This window comes from Syngnathus leptorhynchus, chromosome 15, assembly GCF_054491065.1.
Source record: "Syngnathus leptorhynchus isolate UIUO chromosome 15, UIUO_Slep, whole genome shotgun sequence".
Lineage (NCBI taxonomy): Eukaryota > Metazoa > Chordata > Actinopteri > Syngnathiformes > Syngnathidae > Syngnathus > Syngnathus leptorhynchus.
The window spans coordinates 8,504,663-8,522,963 of record NC_141209.1 but is presented as its reverse complement, the minus strand read 5'-3'; the positions used below and the strand labels follow the sequence as shown (position 1 = coordinate 8,522,963).

The 18,301-nt window shown below is 42.5% G+C and overlaps 2 protein-coding genes across 2 annotated transcripts; both read right to left on the bottom strand.

Annotated features, from left to right (window-relative positions):
• Positions 1-4,188: 4,188 nt before the first annotated feature.
• crip1 (cysteine-rich protein 1) lies at positions 4,189-6,543 on the bottom strand. Its single transcript, XM_085932643.1, has 4 exons — positions 6,383-6,543; positions 4,625-4,719; positions 4,464-4,521; positions 4,189-4,354 (listed from the first exon to the last, which is right to left on the bottom strand). The coding sequence occupies exons 1-4, from the start codon at positions 6,420-6,422 to the stop codon at positions 4,317-4,319; spliced, it is 231 nt and encodes a 76-aa protein (XP_085788769.1). The 5' UTR covers positions 6,423-6,543; the 3' UTR covers positions 4,189-4,316.
• A 3,873-nt stretch (positions 6,544-10,416) lies between these two features.
• Positions 10,417-18,219, bottom strand: crip2 (cysteine-rich protein 2). Its single transcript, XM_085932063.1, has 8 exons — positions 18,056-18,219; positions 13,500-13,594; positions 12,365-12,422; positions 12,153-12,284; positions 11,901-11,969; positions 11,721-11,815; positions 11,541-11,598; positions 10,417-11,185 (listed from the first exon to the last, which is right to left on the bottom strand). Exons 1-8 carry the CDS (start codon positions 18,096-18,098, stop codon positions 11,133-11,135), a joined length of 603 nt encoding a protein of 200 aa, XP_085788189.1. The 5' UTR covers positions 18,099-18,219; the 3' UTR covers positions 10,417-11,132.
• Positions 18,220-18,301: the final 82 nt, after the last annotated feature.

Genomic DNA, 18,301 nt, shown 5'->3' with positions numbered 1-18,301 from the left:
AAGAGACAGTACACCCAAACCGAGCAGAGCCGAGCTTCGGCGGGCGGGTGCCAACCTAATCTCGAACTCCAAAACTACCATAAACAAAATAATAATAATAATAATAATAACAATAATAATGATGATGATGAATATAATAATAATAATAATAATAATAATAATAATAATAATAATAATAATAATACATCGCTGTAACGCATTGCAGTTCAATTAAGTTTTGTCAGATAAAAAAAAAGTTTGGTGGATCCTGTTTTTAATATTTAGCCTGTTCGTCAAGTGTCACGTGACTGACTACGTAAGCCCCACCTCTTACCAAGGTAAAAAATCAAGTTATCCATCCTCTGCCCCACACGTCTACATTACATTGATAGATGCAGTGCTTTTCGTGATTACTGGCAGTTCTGGACAAGATATGATGAAAGTCTTAAAATGAATTTAGTTTAGGTTTTTTTTTATTGCAGAAGCTTGGGCGTTTCTAGCACCCCCTAAATTAAATCTCAGTACCACTCAAATTTCAGACATTATTCTGCTTTTTTAAAAAAAAATTATGTCCTTCTTAAACAAGCTAGAGAGATATGTTAACACGCAGTAGCTACTTTATTGAATGTGTATATTTTAACAAATTAGAAGGCATTTTTGAAACCAGAAAAAAAGGTTCTCACTGCAGTTTAAATCAGTGCCATTTACCAGGCACTGATCCTAAATCCCTCAGCTCAACCGGTGCACACGACTATGGCATTAAGACTTAACTGTTTTTAATTTGATTTCGCGTACCTAAGCAGGTGTGTTTATTCTCAACTGTAGCATAAAACATGCATCTTTAACGTGACACTTTTGCAAGCACTCCTAAAAGCATATGTCCTCTCCTTGCCGTCGGAATGCTGCGGTCAGAGCTCCATCTGATCTATACCATGTGTAAGCCTCAATTACTTGGAGCCTGACACATGGGACTTGGGCCTTGTGGCCACGTGACTGCCAAAGAGCCAATGGCGCACATCCCCTCCGGTCAAGTGTACAGTCTCAATGTTGGCGCTGTGCCTGCAGCGTTGAGGAGATGCTGTATGGTCTCTTTTGTGAAAATAAACGCAGAAAGACAAGCGGGTTACACCTTTTCCGCTTATGTGGGTCGCCTATTCCAAGATTATAAATCTCTATTCTTTCTGGAACAGAAGGGTTGGCGTATGTACCGTATGTATGGAAAAAAAAGGCCAACTTTTTTTTCCGTAGGCAGTTGTGTGGGGTTTTTTTTTAACCACAAAACCAGAACCCAAAGGAACAATTCTTTTTCGACACTTTTTTCTCCAAAAAATACGTTTTTTTCCTAAACCATGCATCTTTCTAAATTTTTTCCTCAATTTCTTCCCCCTCCCCAAATGTTTTCTGTATTGCTCGACTATTCTTATACATTTTAACTGTTATAGCGTTCATTGAACAATCACATGTACAAATGCTAACAAATCACAACATTCTCCTTTCAATTATTTCCTACTTTTCCCTTCCATTCAATGAGTCTTGGCCTTGTCCCAATACTTTTGTCCATTTGCTGTGTGATTGATAGAGCCTCTCGGGTGGACGCTGTGACTGTGATGACCAATGACAGACACTAGAGGTCAGTGTCGACCTACTTTTCTTAGAAATGAGGTCCTATTGTTAGTGGCCTTAATTTACCAGCAGGAGTCGCCCTTCACAAAGTCTGTATTTTTACTGCATAATTCAAAACTGTTTCAGGTCTCTTACAACGTTTGTGGCATGCTTCTATTCAAAACAACTCTACGGATGACAAAATTGTTTACATATATTAGAGGCAGTACAAAAACAAAGAGATACCAGACATAGATTTGATGATGAAACACAAAATAAGACAGTCACATTATTTTTTATAGCGGATAAAGAATATATGTCCGTGGGTATCGTCTGCCTATATGTGTTGCTATTGTTACAAAATACAAAAAGTTCGTTTGTGTTGTATTGGATGTTCATTTATATAATTTATATTCAAAATGTATAAGTCAAAAATTTCTACAATCTGTCCCCTTTTAGGTCCTATAGTGTTCAGCCTCCCCACCTTAGTTGGGAATCCTCAGTTGTGTGTCTCGGAGAGGTTCACTTTGGGTGAGGGGGGGGGGACACCAAAAACAGGAATCACTGGAATGGTAAATGATGGAAGAAAATGTCAAGTACAGAGATTCCTTCAACCTTCTGATATTTTTTAAGGTGAGGCAGAGGACGATGGAGGATATGCACTGAGGTCACAGATCGGGGCGACCATTATTGTTTGGGTGGCAAAAAGCCTCGTCCGCCGCCACCAGACTCGGGAGGATGGCGGCCTGGGTGGGTGTTGTGAGTGATTATTTTATCCAGTTGGACTAAGAAAGCCGCAAGAATTACATTGAAAAGTTGAAAAAATATCACATTCGTGTTGATCCGCTGTGGAAACCAAGTAAGAACGCTGCCAGCTCAAGCATAGCAGGAGCTGGGACAGCAAACGTTTGGTCCTCTGATAAGGCGACTTTTCCGCCAGTAACATATCCAGACATTTACAACAATTTGATAGATTGTTCAAGTCCATACACCAAGGAAGACCTCAGAGCCTCCAAGAGTTTCCAACGATATCGCTACCTGACTGCTGGTTATGTCCATTCCGTTGCGTCACAGCCAGTGGAGCAAAACGGAGAAAATGGCAGCACATAATATAATAATAATATATTATAATTGTAGATATGTAAACAATCTAATTATTAGAAACTAGCAATTGGACAAACATACTGTAATAAAGCTGTGTAATTATGCATTCCTTAGGTCATGGCCGAGTAGCAGCAAGAAAAAGGGACTATCCGAGCAATAATAATAAACTTTATTACAGGTTCTTGGCCCACAGGGTAAAAAACAAACATTACACACATTAAAATAAATAAAAAGAGTACATTTCAAATGTTATGAGAGGCACTCATACCAGCGTCCTCTGATGGTGGATGTGTACTTTATAGCACAACATCCAGTATACCTCACAGATGAATGTTGACGTCAATAAAGCAAAATTACATATTTCCCACAAAGTGATCTGAGCAGATGTAAGAATGGAAAGCTTGGAGCTGTTGCAGCCATGTTCCATCCTACGAAGCGCCGCCACCCAACTATCCTTTCTGGTCTGGTCCGCAGGGAACCGATATAACTTGTTGGTATCGCTTTTTTGGAAGCGATAGGCACACCCTATGGCACAACAACTCTTCACCATGGTTAGAATTGCTAACGTAATAACTCTGCCACGATTTGCAACCGATAAAATGCTAAAAAATGCTCCAGTACCAGCCTTGGCCCGATTGCGTCCGCCGCTTTCTGCCACCCAAACAAACCATCGGCCGGTCTGTGACGTCACGTGCATATCCTCCATAGACCCTTTGTTGGGCTTGGGCGTAACCCATTGGCGAGATGCATTAGCCAAATTAGTTATTTTTTAGTGTGAGGTCGAGAACATCCAGCTCAGGGAGGCCTGATTGTGCGTGATTGTTCCCATCCAAGAGCCTTCTTGCTTGTGATAGATGCTCTTAACGGACTCCAGCGTGAGATGAAAGGATGTTGATGACAGGAAAGATGAATGTACGAAGGAGTGGGCAAAATGAAAAGTCAAGGTTGGTTGAGTATGTGAGCTCGTCATTCATGTGGGAGGAAACCGCGGCTCTCTTCAGCCACTAATCACAATCCACAAGCTTCAAATGTAACTCAAGGAAGGCTTTGGTTTCTTACCCCAAAATCACATCAGTTTAAGTCTTCATGCCACAGAGTAGAGCATTTATAATAATCAAGGGTTCTGTGCGAGTGCTTATCTAAGCAGGGAACAGCTGCCTTGCATGGTTGTTTCTGTTTGCTGACTTGTTTGGGTCTGTTGCCGTGGCTACCGTCCATCAGACCGCAGCGACCCAGTCGGCAGCAGGCAAAAAAAATAAGATGCTATGTGGATTGTTAGATGATCTGATAAATTGATGTTGCAATTTATACGTGCTTTGCGTTTGTTTTTCGATTTAATTTCAAGTTACGACTACACAAACTGTATTTATTTCTTACAATTTTAAATCAAATTTATATTATAAAATAACAGTTAAAATAAAATTACGCACTAGACAGTTTTAATTGTATCGAACGACAGTAGAATCTGTTCAAATGAGTAAAGAATAAAGAAATACTAAAGAATAAAGCTGACAAGCCTTTATTAATCAAAATGTCCACTGCAAAAATAATGAAATATTGTGGGACAAACCATCACCAATACAACATGGAGTGTGTGTGAGTTTCCCTTTTTTTTTTTTTTTGAAACAACTTCAATATTTGTGACTCTCTGTTCCACCGTGTCCAAATCCTGTAAGGAAAAAATAATTATCATTGAAAAAAAAAAGAGTGAATTATAGAGTGGTTATATGAACAAAATTAGAAGATTGAGATTAGACAATTTCATATTAGTTTTGTACCTTTGGGTCCAAAGAGTGTGCCGTAGCACGGCTTGTGGCAGTAGGGCTTGTTATCATGCTGAAACAAAACAGCACATGCTCAGATAGACAGCCCAATTAGCATGACATTAGCGGCTAACAATGTTAGCTTTGAACTTTTGACACTTGTGATCGTAACGTACCTCGGCGTGCGAACCCGACGACAGCGTTTTACCGCACTTCTCGCACCTGAGACAGGGCCTGTGCCAGTCTTTTCCCAGAGAAGTCACCTTCTCCGCTGCACAACACAAGAAAGTAAAGGCGGGAAATTATCCAGTGTTTACTTTGTTTCATGAAAATGTGTTAAAGCATCACACAAATAAAACACAACTTGAAAGTAAAGTCAGAGAGAACAAACCAAGAGAATTCAGCTTGGATTCTTGATTCAATAATGAGCGGTTGTTAGCAGTAATGCTAGTGGTTAGCAACAGCAATATCAGTTAGCAATTAAGTTAGCGTTTAGCAACATTACACATTTAGTGAAAAGATACTCTCAAAATGTGTTTCTAATGAGTTTTTTTGATGATTAAAAAAATTATAAAACAATACAAATACTAAATAATACAGAATTTAGCACAATATTTGAAGCAGGACTATACCGTATTACTAATTCCAAAAATAAATCAGTCACATGTGTTGGATGCGTAAGCTTGCAAAGCTGTTTGGGTGTGGCTCTGGAATTTCATCAAAAAGAAACAAAGACTCGCTTGTTATGTTGAACAAATGCCATTTTCCGTGTTTTTTGCTCTCTCCCACTACGTCATGCAAAAAATGTGGTGGGAAAGAAAGCACGATTACAAAAAAAAAAGTTTCTTCCGCTTAATTACAAGGTGCGGAGACCTCAAATAACGCTGCACTGACCTGAAACGATTACACTTAACACCCAATAAAACAACAAGAAGACCGTGTTGGCACACACGTGTGGATTAACAGTTACGTAATGCTCTTTTAATGTTTGTCACATTGTAACTAAAAGCATGCACGCACACACGCACATCTGTGCATGTGTATGTGTGTTTCTAAGCAAAACTTGCACTTGGCAATGATGTTGGTAGCTAACAATAGCATTAGCACTTTGCATTAACATTTGCATTTAATATCCTTTGACATTTATGTGACTGATCAGTAACATTAGCAATAAGCAATAACCAAATATTGACAATAATGTCAGCACTAATTTTACGCTGGTAACATGAGGATTTGATACCTATGCAACTGTTAATTAGCATTTGTGGTTGGCAATAATTTGGGCAATTAATACTGACAGCAGTTGTTGGCTATATATATTTTCTGAATGGAATAAAAACAAGATCATATAAAGGTTTCCCATCTTGTCCATCTTTCAGAACTGGTGTTACGTAACAACGCGGTACTCCTGAGAGCAAATCCATCAGATTCGATGCGGAATGTTTTGACTTCTTCCTGGTCTGCTCAGCTCATTAGAGCCATTCTATAACATTCTATGATAACATTCCATGAGTCATTTTGATAAAGCGAACCGTGTCCTACTGGCGGCTTCCGCTGCTCATTATCAGTAACCTGAGTTGATCTCCTAATGGCCGTATTGTTTTGACTTTATGTATCAAGTAACCTCATGAGATGATCATCCAATAAGAGCACAAAGAAGTGCTGCATAATTCATGAAAACCTCACAGGTCACACTCAAGCATTTATTTTACACTTTACATACTTTACGACATACATTATTATATATCATTATTATTTTAATTACATTGTATAATTTGAATAAATAATACAAGTTTGTTTTCCAATGTTGAACACATAAAAAATTGTTTTAGCTGCACACTAAAAACAAAACATCAATGTCCGCATTTGAAGCCACTTCCTCTTGCCTCATTAATCCGGTCATGCAAGCAAAACCAAAAGAATGCTGTTCTTACCAAAGTAGACCTCCTTGTTGCACTTAGGACACTTAGGCATGTTTGGACCCTTTAATGAAGATGATTAATTGATGTGTGCTCCACCAGCGCAAAGAACGACCGTGCGTGTGCCAACCCACCCCGCCGCCTTTATAACTTTCAACATGCTTCTCTTTTTTGTGTGTGTGTGTGTGTGTGTGTGTAGAGGGGGGAGGAGAGGCTTTTGGTCATCCCGTTAAAGAGATAGACTACTCAAAACAGCGCTGCTTTGATTTATGACTTTAACTCCTTCTGTCAACACAAAACACTTGCATCTTAAATCATTTCTTCATATTGAAATGAATGGAAATGCTATTGATCCGTTCCAGGCCCTCAAATCAAGAAAAAAACTTTTGTAATCTGTTTCTGAATCAAGAAAAATAGCACACTACAGTGCTACATTGTATCAAAATAGAAATATTAAACAGTTTGAGCATCATTATTTCATGCTCATTGGCCTTTTTATATCCTTTCTAATTTTTGTAAGTGTCTCAGTTAAATCAATTTGTATCTTTCTCTATCAGTAAGAAAAGAAAGACATGATGAATGTCTAAAGAGTAACATTTAACAGTTGCAGGTGTAGTAGGTGTACCTAATAAATTGCACTACAAGCAATATGGTTTCCGTGGCAACACTGGTCGCATTATCATGAAAGAGCAAAGTCTGTGTGCTGATATGGAATCACCTACTATCTAGGTGATAGTTCTTGACCTGACTGGGAGAACTCCTCAGACCAGCGGTGACATCGTCATCATCGACAGCAACAGCAGCAGCATTAATCTGCCTGGCAACAGGTTCAACCTGTCACGAAAAAAAAAAAAAGACATTAATAGAGTGGGTAATGTCAAATGCAAATATTTGAGATAAACAGTGAACAATGTGAGTTTGTGTGCCTTTGTTGTAAAAAACACCCACGCCTATTGGTGGTGAATGATGTTACCGTGGCAACCAAACAAAAGCCACAAGGACTCGGCTTTGGTCAATTTTGCGGTGCTGTAGATCGGCAGTCGACCGGCAAACATTACACAAGTAGAAAGACGAGACAGAAAAGTTCATTCGAGGATTTTGGCAAAGGGGTTATTACGGTCTGCCGTTTAGAATTCTGGTTGGGTTGGGTAATGCTTGGAGTAAGGTTAGGCACACTCATAATGGGACTGGGTTGGTTTTACGGTTTGATGTCAAGGTGTGGTTTGGAATTTAGGGTCAAAGGTCAAAGTTTGTGTCGGGTTGGGTGATAGGGTAAGGTCAAGGTTTGAGTTGGGGTCTGGGTTAAAGGTCAAGGTTTGGTAGGGTTGAGGGTTTCAGGGTCCTGGGTGTTCCTAATACTCCCTAAATTCAGACATGGTGGTGTGCTCTTCATGCTGCACTGCACTGGCACAAACTCTGCTCTAGTCAGTCCAAAACAACAAACAAAGATAGGTTGCCTATGGCAACCATAGCCTGTTTGTTAAGATGGTTGCCAATGGCAACAGGGAGTTTCTCAACAACAGGAAATGAAGGAGGAGAGCATAGATCGAGTCTCATGATATGATGTCACCAGGGATGACATTGTTAGCAACTATCAAACCGATGAGAGCAAAACTTAACCACTGTGAAAAAATAAAACTGCTAGCATGCTAGCTTGCACGCCATCCATCCACCAATGTCTCCAACGCAACCTGACTGGATTTTATTTTACAAGGTCTTTTCCTGGAAGTCATTATTATTATAAAGTCTAGCTTACCAAAAAAAAAACCTCTGGATTCAATTAGAAGTACCTTTCTTCTGCTTTTATTTCTTTTTATTGTTGTACAGTAGAGAGCATGACTTTTAACTTTCACATTAATGCACTGATGTTGTAAAAAAGAGCTGTGGGCATGCAGGAAGGAAGTTATTTGAATTGTTTATTGTTTTTCTATGAACACACCAAGCAGATGGCAACTTTACAGAAGAGCCTGCTTGTTTCCAGTCATTAAGAGCACAAATCGAATGTTTACTGGCATCTTAAATACTGCTAAGAAATCTGACTAACGTGATAAAGAAAAATACAAACAATATGTTCGTATATCAGATTTAAAAAGGACAAAGAAATAACTAGAAGTCAACATTTGACATTATTACATGGTGACAAATGACCAAACCTCTTAGAAAAAAAAGGTTTCTTTTAAGCGGAATTTGTGAAAAGGGCTTCTTAACAGTAATGCGATGGGATTCGGGGACATGGAAGGCTGACCTCAAAGTGCGAGGATCTGTTCTGGATCCCTCCTTGTTTCAAAGTGCCAAAATCAGCACAGATGAGCTCATCTGACTAGAAACCGCAAACACAATTTCATCGGCCTGGCCTGGGTGGTGACCTTCCTTCCTTCCTTCCTTCCTTCCTTCCTGTGTGTTGCAAAGCAAGCGTGTGCCAACACGTGGGTGTCGTCAAATGCCTTCCAGAGCGACGCACGGCGGGAAGCAGCTGCTAGACAAATCCACATCACCCTTTTTTTCCATACTTCTGTCACTGTTTTTCACTTTTTCTTTTTCTACCATGACAAAGTATGGGAGTATGATGGCAATAGACACTTAAATAGGTACACTTGCACAAATTTATTGATTAGATGTGACTATGAAGTCCGAACAACGGCGGCAGTGAAAAACCGAGACGAGGTGTTGAGTTGGAGGACGACGAGCCGCAAAATGGAATGCGATGACGCAAACGGACAACAATGGCATTTTTTTGTCCCATAGTGACTAAATGCGGCAGAAATAACATGACTATCAGCGACGTGAGCGTTCAGCTGCTCCTGTGATGTCACTACATTATTCGTACCGTTCCCACGATACAGTGGGCTTCCCCGGGGACCCTCGTTTGGGAGCAATATCACTTAGGAAAACATGGGTACTGTGATTGTGTTATTGCTACAGGAGGCGGTTGCCATGGAAACATCACTTTTCTCAGACACGCGGCATTCCAACCGATCATCAAGGCTTTTTTTTTTCCCCCGCTCTCATTTTTGGAAGTCTTCAAGTTCAAACAAAGCATTCGTAAAGCTTCACTTCGAAGATCAGAATGAAAAGTAGGATGAAGTTCTGCATCTTAGAAGTAGCAGTTGTACTACTGTAGTAGTCGTTGGAGTTGACTATATATATATATATATATATATATATATATATATATATATATATATATATATATATATATATATATATATATATATTATAATAGTATTAAGCATGCATAGTAAAGTATTAGTAGCACATGAAGTTCAGTAGAGTATAAAAAACATGAAAAGTAATATGAATTTAAGTTCTGTAAAGTAAACAACGTAAATAGTAGTATGAAGTTCCGCTAAAGTAGACCAAAAAAGTAATCTGATTTGTTTTACGGTGGATTAGTAGTTGTGGACAGCATATCTGTACTAGTCGTACTAGAAGTGGTGCGACTGGTGACAGAACATCTCGCATACTGTTCATAGCTACTCGTGCTTTTCTCTCGGGAAGAATGCGAACGAGGACAAGCGACTTCACAATAAGACGCAGGAAGTGCGTGCTTGTTTACCTTCTACGTGTGTAACCAAAGACGTCACCAAGACGCTTCGGAGTTTCCAAGTTCACAAACACCTGAACACGTGAAACGCGTAAAACTTTCAACCACTCCCTTGCACAAATGACGAGAGTAGAGTTTCTTGGACTTTGGTATGCAAAATTCAGTAGTTGTAAAAGAAACATCAAAAGAGGACCATCTGGATTTATTTAACGACAGCACAATAGCAGAGCAGTTGCTCCACCTTGCGGTGTCGTTGGTAAATTACATCTCTAACATTAGCAAGTTTAATTCTGCATGTACGGAATTAAGAATGAAAAAACATGCATATTTTTCATCAGATGGATTACATTTTGCAAAACACAAATTTCTATATATAATGCAAATTCCAATGAATTTTGTAATGCATACCAATTGTATACATATACACACATTAATTACATCGTAAACATGTATGAAACAACACAGCATTAGCTTGAAATGTTGAAGCAAAAACGCAGGCACCAGATTGTTCATGTAGTGTGGCTTTATTGCATCTTGGAAACAACAGACACCACAATCTGTCAACAACAGAAAACAGGTGGAAACAACCACGAATATTAATAATCATAAAAGGTGTCTGCCATACATTGAGTGCAAAGCTAAACTAACAATAACAACACAAGGCAGTGTCTACACTAAGGAAACACTTTGTCGTCAAACAGCTTGACCTCTTCTGAATGTTTTGAAATGACAGGAATACTTTTTTTGGTCCCCAATGGGGGTGATTCATGGCCTCTCCTGGCTGACCTCGCAATGGTCGCCGCCCAATGGCAGGGCGCAAATGCACTCGCACTCACATTCACACTTCAGGACATTTTCAAATGTCCAAACAAAGTTAACATAAGACGATAATAACGATGCTGTAACAGTCAACTTTAGCATGTCGTCAGGCTGTCAGAACTATTAAATATGGCATTGAGAAAAAATACACGAGTTCCATTGGCAACAAAACAATCTCCTGCTTTTTCCGTCCTCGACACCACTGACATTTTCTGTGGTCAAAAACATTTTTTTTTTTTTAAAGGAAAAGCCATGCAAAACCTGGTCGTGAGGAACATAACTCGTGTGTGTGCAGGATTTTTTTTCAAAAACAGTTGCTTGGAACAGTTGGGAAAAAGGAGAAGCTGCGGAACAAGTTGTCAGGAGAAGGTGGCGATTGAGGAGGGAGGGGGGGTAGCGGAGTCACTGCTGGGCGGGCTCATAGATGTAGCTGCCCACGCCGCCCGTGTTGACGCCTGGAGAAGGAAGAAGCACAATGGGCCACGAGTCGGGGAAGGCTCATTTGCATAATGGGCGGCTGGAGTACACGGGGTGGGCAAAGTCAGGTACAAGAGTGGTCAGGTACAAACGGTGGTCATGCTTTGACATTGGTTTGGCATCATATTCATTTTATGAATTGATTTTTAATGAACTTAACTTACTTGAATTTATTGAATTTTAAAAGCCATTTACCACATCTACAAACGAGCTGGCCCTTGAGTACAAAACTTTGCCCACCCCTCCCTCGTGGAGTCTTGCGCGTGTGTACACATTCGGATTACGGTGGAGCTGATGATATTCAACGGGTCAACAGCGCCTCCTAGCGGTTACCTTTGGGTCCAAAGAGCACAGCGTAGCATGGCTTGTGGCAGTAAGGCTGGCCGTCGTGCTGGAAAAAATATTTCAAAATAAATAAATAAATGTAGCGATGACAAAGTGATGACTGCATTGGTTTTCAGCGGCATAGTATGAAAAGTGGCTCAATTGTAGCGTCATGTTGCCGGCGGTTACCTCGGCGTGGCTACCGGCAGACAAAGTCTTGCTGCACCTCTCGCAGCGCAGGCAGGGGCGATGCCAATCTTTGCCCAGCGACGTCACCTTCTCGGCTGCATCACGCAACACACGCGAGGATCAAAGTTGCTTCGAGTCGCCTCATCTTGTCGTCTCATTTCAATGCATCGTCTTACTCACCGAAATACACCTTCTTGTTACATCTGGGGCACATGTTGGCCTCGCCGGAAAAAGTGGTGATGCCTCCAGCTGTGCGCACACACAAAAATGTTTACAAAAGAAAACATGAGCACAAACATAACAGTATTTTGAGTCACTCAGGTGAGTGTTCGAAGGTTGCCAACCAAAAGCATACTAAAAGCATACAACCAAAGATACTTTACATGTACAAGCTAGACAGACAGTCTATGCATATAGTATTATCGGAATCACCTTTGGACGGCGGCTTGGCGCCGAACGTCTTCTTCTCCTCGGCCTGCCCAAGGGCATCGTCCCCGCCGGTCGACGGAGCGCTGCCGGCCGGCGTGTCGTACACGTAGGATCCGGCGCCGCCGATGTTCACGCCTGCAAGCATTCAAAGTGATGCTGAAATGCATACTTTCATTTAGGATTTAAAAAAAAAAAAAACTCATCATGTAATGCACCTTTGGGTCCAAAGAGGGCGGCATAGCACGGCTTGTGGCAGTAGGGCCTTCCGTCATGCTGAGAAGACAGAATAGGATGCATGTGATGCTTGAGAATGAACTCCCAATATTGTGTGCGTGTGCGTGTGTGTGTGTGTGTGTGTGTGTGTGTGTGTGTGTGTGTGTGTGTGTGTGTGTGTGTGTGTGTGTGTGTGTGTGTGTGTGTGTGCGTGTGGGGGGGAGAAGATCTGTCACAGCAGAAATTATATTTCAAAAGGCAGACTAAATGTGTGACTCTTTCCAAAAAGGGACACTCTTTTCCACCTGACTGATGATGTCATCGCTGCCGGACCGCTCCACCCAACACAAAACATGTCAAGTTTCCACTTGAACCTTTGCCGGCCCGTTGCATGCTGGGAATGCAGTGCGGAGTGTGACCGAGCCCCCCCGCCCGGGGTTGGGAGGGGGGTGACCACGAGTGCAGCGCTTAATGACCATAGAAAGTGGCAGCTCGCATTCTGACAAAACTCTTTTTGTGATATTGTCATCAAAAGCGAAAGTAGTTGGAAAATATTTCAATGTCAGTGTGGGAAGTCGACTGCTGGGAAGCGAGTGGGCTGCACTGCTGACGGATGGAGCGGCCGCATGAAAAAGCAGTGTGTGTGTATGTGTGTGCGTGATGTTCTGAGAAAGCCATCAGCCGGGTAGTAGAAATCCAGAGCTTCACTTATCAAATCAAAGCGAAGGACACAGCAGTCCAGTTCTCACACACACACACACACACACACACACACACACACGCACACACGCACGCACGCACGCACGCACACGCGAGTGACACATTCTGAAAAGGTCGAAAGCAGGAAACTGTGACAACTACGCAGCATTGAACGCAACAAGTCTTGTTAACAAACAACAATGGAGGAGGAAGGAGGGAGGGAAAAAAAAAATTACTCAAGTTCAGGGGTTGGATTGACTGACCTGTGCTTGAACTAAAAATAAAAAAAAGTTAAAATGTGACTGTTGTTCTTTTTTACCTGGACAAAAATATTTCATTATATCTAATGAAGAAAGATCGAATGATGATCGAAGGAAAAAAAAAAAACAGACAAGAGGGCTCTCGCTTGAGTTGTAGCCAAAATGTGGTCATACTGACCTCAGCGTGGCCGCCGGCGTTGAGCAGCTTGTTGCAGCGGTCGCACTTCAGGCACAACTTGTGCCAGTCCTTGCCCAGCGACGAAACCTTCTCGGCTGCGTGGGGGGGGAGGACACACAAACAAAGACACGCAAGCGTGAGTGGGACACACAACAACAACAAAGCTCTGTCTTTGTTCTTTGTCAGAAGAACTATGAACTTGTTTTGCAATGGTGTCATCGGGTCAAGCCAGAGATGACTGGGGATGCCTGTGAACCAGACAGGATGCTATGATGATGTCATCAAGGGACAGACACGCAGCTATGCGGTCCAGGTCCAGCTGGAGCGGGGACCCCCTCCTTCCCAAGTTCTTTGTGTATCCCCCTGCACCTCCCCTTCAGTTTACAGTTCACCCATCCTGCCTCAGATGACCTCCCCCACAGTGTCAAAACTGAAATCTAAACCAGATCATTTCAATTTTGGACGTTTTATTTGCAGTTAAGCGTACCTCAACATTAGAATAGGGGTACAAGCAAAATGTCCATTTACGCACGTTCCAATCAATTGGATTAAAAAACAGCATTAATTCTTCCCGACGCATTTTTTGCTCAATATTTTCCATTTTAAAAAAATGGCACAAAAACATGAAACAGTTCCTTGCTTTTAATTTGTACCCAATTTTTTTTTGTAGTTCCAGACTGACCTAATAATACTCAGTCCAACAATAAGTCTGTTCGCACACAACGGTGTCCCAAGGAACCGTGCGGGGGCTGCAGAGGAAAGGCCTTCTCTTATCACGGTGGGACACAAATAACCGGATACCCAGATGGGCTTCTGACCAAAGACTCCCCCCCCAACAAATATCCCGTCAAATTCCTGCGATGAAACTGTTTCCGTGCAAGTAACCAAAGCAAACATGGGGAAGTCAAACGTTGAAGTCCAGGCAGCGCAATGCAGATGGAGCGCTAATGCTAGCCGCTAGCGTTAGCTGTTGACTAGGTCGCCCAACATTGGAAAAAACTAGATTTACAAAGTATAATTAAGACAATGGTCAGATAAATTCCACACTAATCCCATCACCGTTTTATTGTTATCATCGAGTGGCTCGTAGTTTGAAGGTGCGCAGGTTCGAATCTTTGATTGAAGTTTGGCGGCTCAAAATCGTTGCCTTTGTGCGACTTTCATCGTTTGTGTGTCACGACGTAACGCGGAGGTGTCAAGCAACAGTCCCTGCCGCTTTTTGATTAATCCCCTCGAAAATCTGAGGATGCCCATCAACATCCTGACACCTCTCTCTCTCTCGGTTCTAAAAATAGATCTGCCCGCCACTGGGCCTGTACTCGTGTGCACATCAGAGAATGAAAAGTGTATTGTTTAAAAAATAAAAGTGTTGTGAGTGGGGGAGGTGGCTCAGTGTGTGTGTGTGGCCTAGATGATGCATCTAACCTCCCCACCCCCAGTGAAGCCGGATCAAAATCCTCATTATCTGCTAGAATGACATGTCAAGGATTCAGCTGGACGGTTACCCTAACAACACATCAACCGGATGCGGCGGATCCCACCGACGACTTAATCGCGCTCGATTTGTTCGGACCAAACCGAGACCTGACAGACTAAAGGGCTCATCCTTCCTCTCGAAAGTGACGACACCCCAGGGTAGCGATTGTTTTTTTCATTACGCACTGGATATCCCAGAATGCAGCGTGGCGGGAATGTCCCGACAATCTATAAATCGAGCGCTGCGTTTTCGGGCGCGGGGGTTGGATGATAATGGCTTTGACAGACGCAGGAACGCCATGCAGAGCTACAGTGGGAATTTGGATGTTTTGTGCCCTTTATGATTGGTCCCGTCGACTGGTCGCAAGTCAGCCAGCGATACCGCTGCAGCTCTCTCTTTCTGTCGCTCGGCCCGCGGCTGATGCAACTTTGTGACAAAATTCAGCTCTGGAGGTCGTTCGTTGCCTCGGCCAAGTCGAGGTTCCCCGGGCGGGCTTAGCGCCCCTCCCTCGGCGGATAGAAAGAGGCCAACCTTGTGAATTCTTCCGTCTGACGTAAATGGGCTGCAGTTAACTCGCATCCTGTCTGGGTTGGTCATAGAAAGCCGGCGGGCAAAACGCCAGCCCTGCCTCGGTGACGAGTTTATCGTTTTAGCTTTTGAGAGAATTGTCACAAAAAGTCACAAGTGAGCTTCCTCAGCTAGCAAAGTGATACTAGACCGATTTAATGAGTCAATGTCCACACCAAAGTAGTTTGGCCGCTGTCAGGTGAAACGTGGCGTGCGGTTTCAGTGCTTTCACCTGCGTCTCCATGAGGGGATCGTGTTTGCGCCTCCAAAAAGGCAGAGGCAGCCCTGGCATTGAGTGGCGGTTACGCAACGGCAGAGCGCGGGAAGCGGCGACTCAAGAAAATGAACGTTACGTAAGCAACGAGGAGCATTCATGCGGCCGGGCGGAAAAGCGGCCACTCTGCTGACGGCAGGATAAAAAAGGATATTGTGTGGTCAAAGTGGCATTTAGGTGTGGGAAAAAAAGAAGGAAGGGGGGGGGGGAGTGAGGCTGATGGAGGGGACGCCAGGGAAAAAAAAAAAGCCTTGTGTGAATGGAGATGTCGCCTCTAATTAGAATGCATGAAGCACTTTTGGGACAGTCGTGTTTGGCTGCCTTGTGACATGGAGTGCGGTTCCCCAAATTGGAAATTGGAGAAATTGATGCATCAAGCAAGACAACAACAAAAATTGAACTTTTCGCCATGAGTTCCACGTTTTTGTGTTGTTTGGCAGCTTTTAACGTCAGCCGACAGACGAGCAGAGGCGCGACATCATAACAACACCGTCTTAATGCAAGCAGATCATCTGCGTTTATTTGACCATCAATCTCAAAGTAACCAATGGAAAGTTCCACTAACATTTCCACCCCAGACTGTGGGATTGATTTTTTTTTTTTTTAAAGAGGGGAGTCAAGTGTTTTGACTTGTCGCCTGCTACGATTCGATAAATGGCGACAACAGCTGGAAGTCGCCAAGAGTAGCTCACCGCCATTGACCGCCAAAGGAATTACAATCAGTCAAACGGGGCAGGAAATGGCTTTTTTCCGCCCGGCTGTTTTGGAATCCACCCTGCCACCGAGTTCGGTGCGGCGGCCTCTTTGGAACTCGCTAAATCTGGAATTGAACCGCAGCATGTGAACGTGGCAAACTGCATCAGCAACATAAACTTGTAAACCTGCGCCAGAACCGACCGACCCCATGTGTGGCGAATTTCTTGGCCGTATTATTCTCGCGCCATTCCTGGGACGAGGAGGAGTGCTGAGTCCACAGAATCTCAAATCATCTGAAAACCTCAAAGCTTAACTGTCATCTTCCATGTCCCTTGTCATGTGGGTTTTCTTTTCCCCAAGAGATGACTGGAACTTAAATACCGTAGCTAATGCCTCCTCGTGACGCTAAGCTAGGCGTGCGCGCTTGTCTCCCCCATCATCTTTACGTCAACACCGCACGGGAGGCGACACACCCTGAACAGAAATAACTCTGCTGTTACATAAAATGACCGCTCACTTCAAGCGTCTTGCGTATGCTTCCCTGGGCCCGTGTTTTGGGTTTTTTTTTTCATTTTCTTTTTTGGCGGGATGAGCAGCAGCTGTGTCACGCTACTTACGTAATTGATTTACAGGCCAGAAATTAAAAGCCTGGTTGTGTTGGTTTAATCTGCATGATTGAATCAACACAGTAAATCCACCATATACCATATATGTATTTAAATATAGATTTTTTTAATTACAAGATTCAGATCCTTGTTGACATGTAAGCCTGATGTGGGCATATGGTGTTTTTGCACACTTGGCAAGAGTGTCGCCCTCATTCGCTTCCAAGCTGCCGTGTGGGCCACAACAACAAATTAAAATGGCGGTAATCTATGAGTTATCAAATGATAACTGAGATGGTATTTATGTAGTTGTAATCATGTGTGATTCCACTGCTTTTACTTTCTGAATGAAAGTCAGAATTTCAGTACCGTGACATCACTAACTGAACAATGCAGACAATTGGGACAACTTGAAATGCAACATACAGTAGGGTTAAAAATATTTTTTGCTTTGGAAAATCATGTGGTTTGTCTTCTTCTGGGAAAATGTAACAGTTTTATCAGTAATTATTTTCAAGTGCTACGTCAATAGTTGATCTCTTTGGGAAATGAATGACGGAGACAAGTGCACCACTGAATGTATGAGCAGTTACAAAAGTACATCAGAGTATATTAAATGTAAATGTTTAAACGACCACATTTGTGACGTTATTTGCTTCCCCCCCCCCCCCTCCTGAAGTTGGCCTCTGACAATCATTAATATTGTCCCAGAGATTCTCTTATTATACTTAAAGGAATGTAAAACGTAACATTTTAAATTGGTAGCAGTGTGGAGGTATGCCTAAATTACTATTTTGAAGTCAAAATTCAGGAGATATTGCTGTTATATTAAGATGAGCTAACGTGGTTAAGGGGGGAAAAAATCGATATTTTGGCTAGTCCGACTACAATTGGGTCAATTTCCAGCGAAAGCAGAAAAACGGGTGAAAGTACTCACCGAAGTAGACCGTCTTGTCACACTTGGGGCATTTTGAAGCCATGTCTAGAGAGAAAGGTGATGTTTTGTGGTTGAATGGGAACAACGTGCGTCCTGTTGTCGGCCCACAACGAGTGTTGTCGTGACGTCCACACGAGCGCCAGAGTCTAGTCAAGCGGGCTACCGTTGCTCATTTGCATAGCCACGCCTTCGGTGCGTTCAATTGCATCGGGAAAAGAAAAACTCAGTTTACAAGAAGGATAAGCG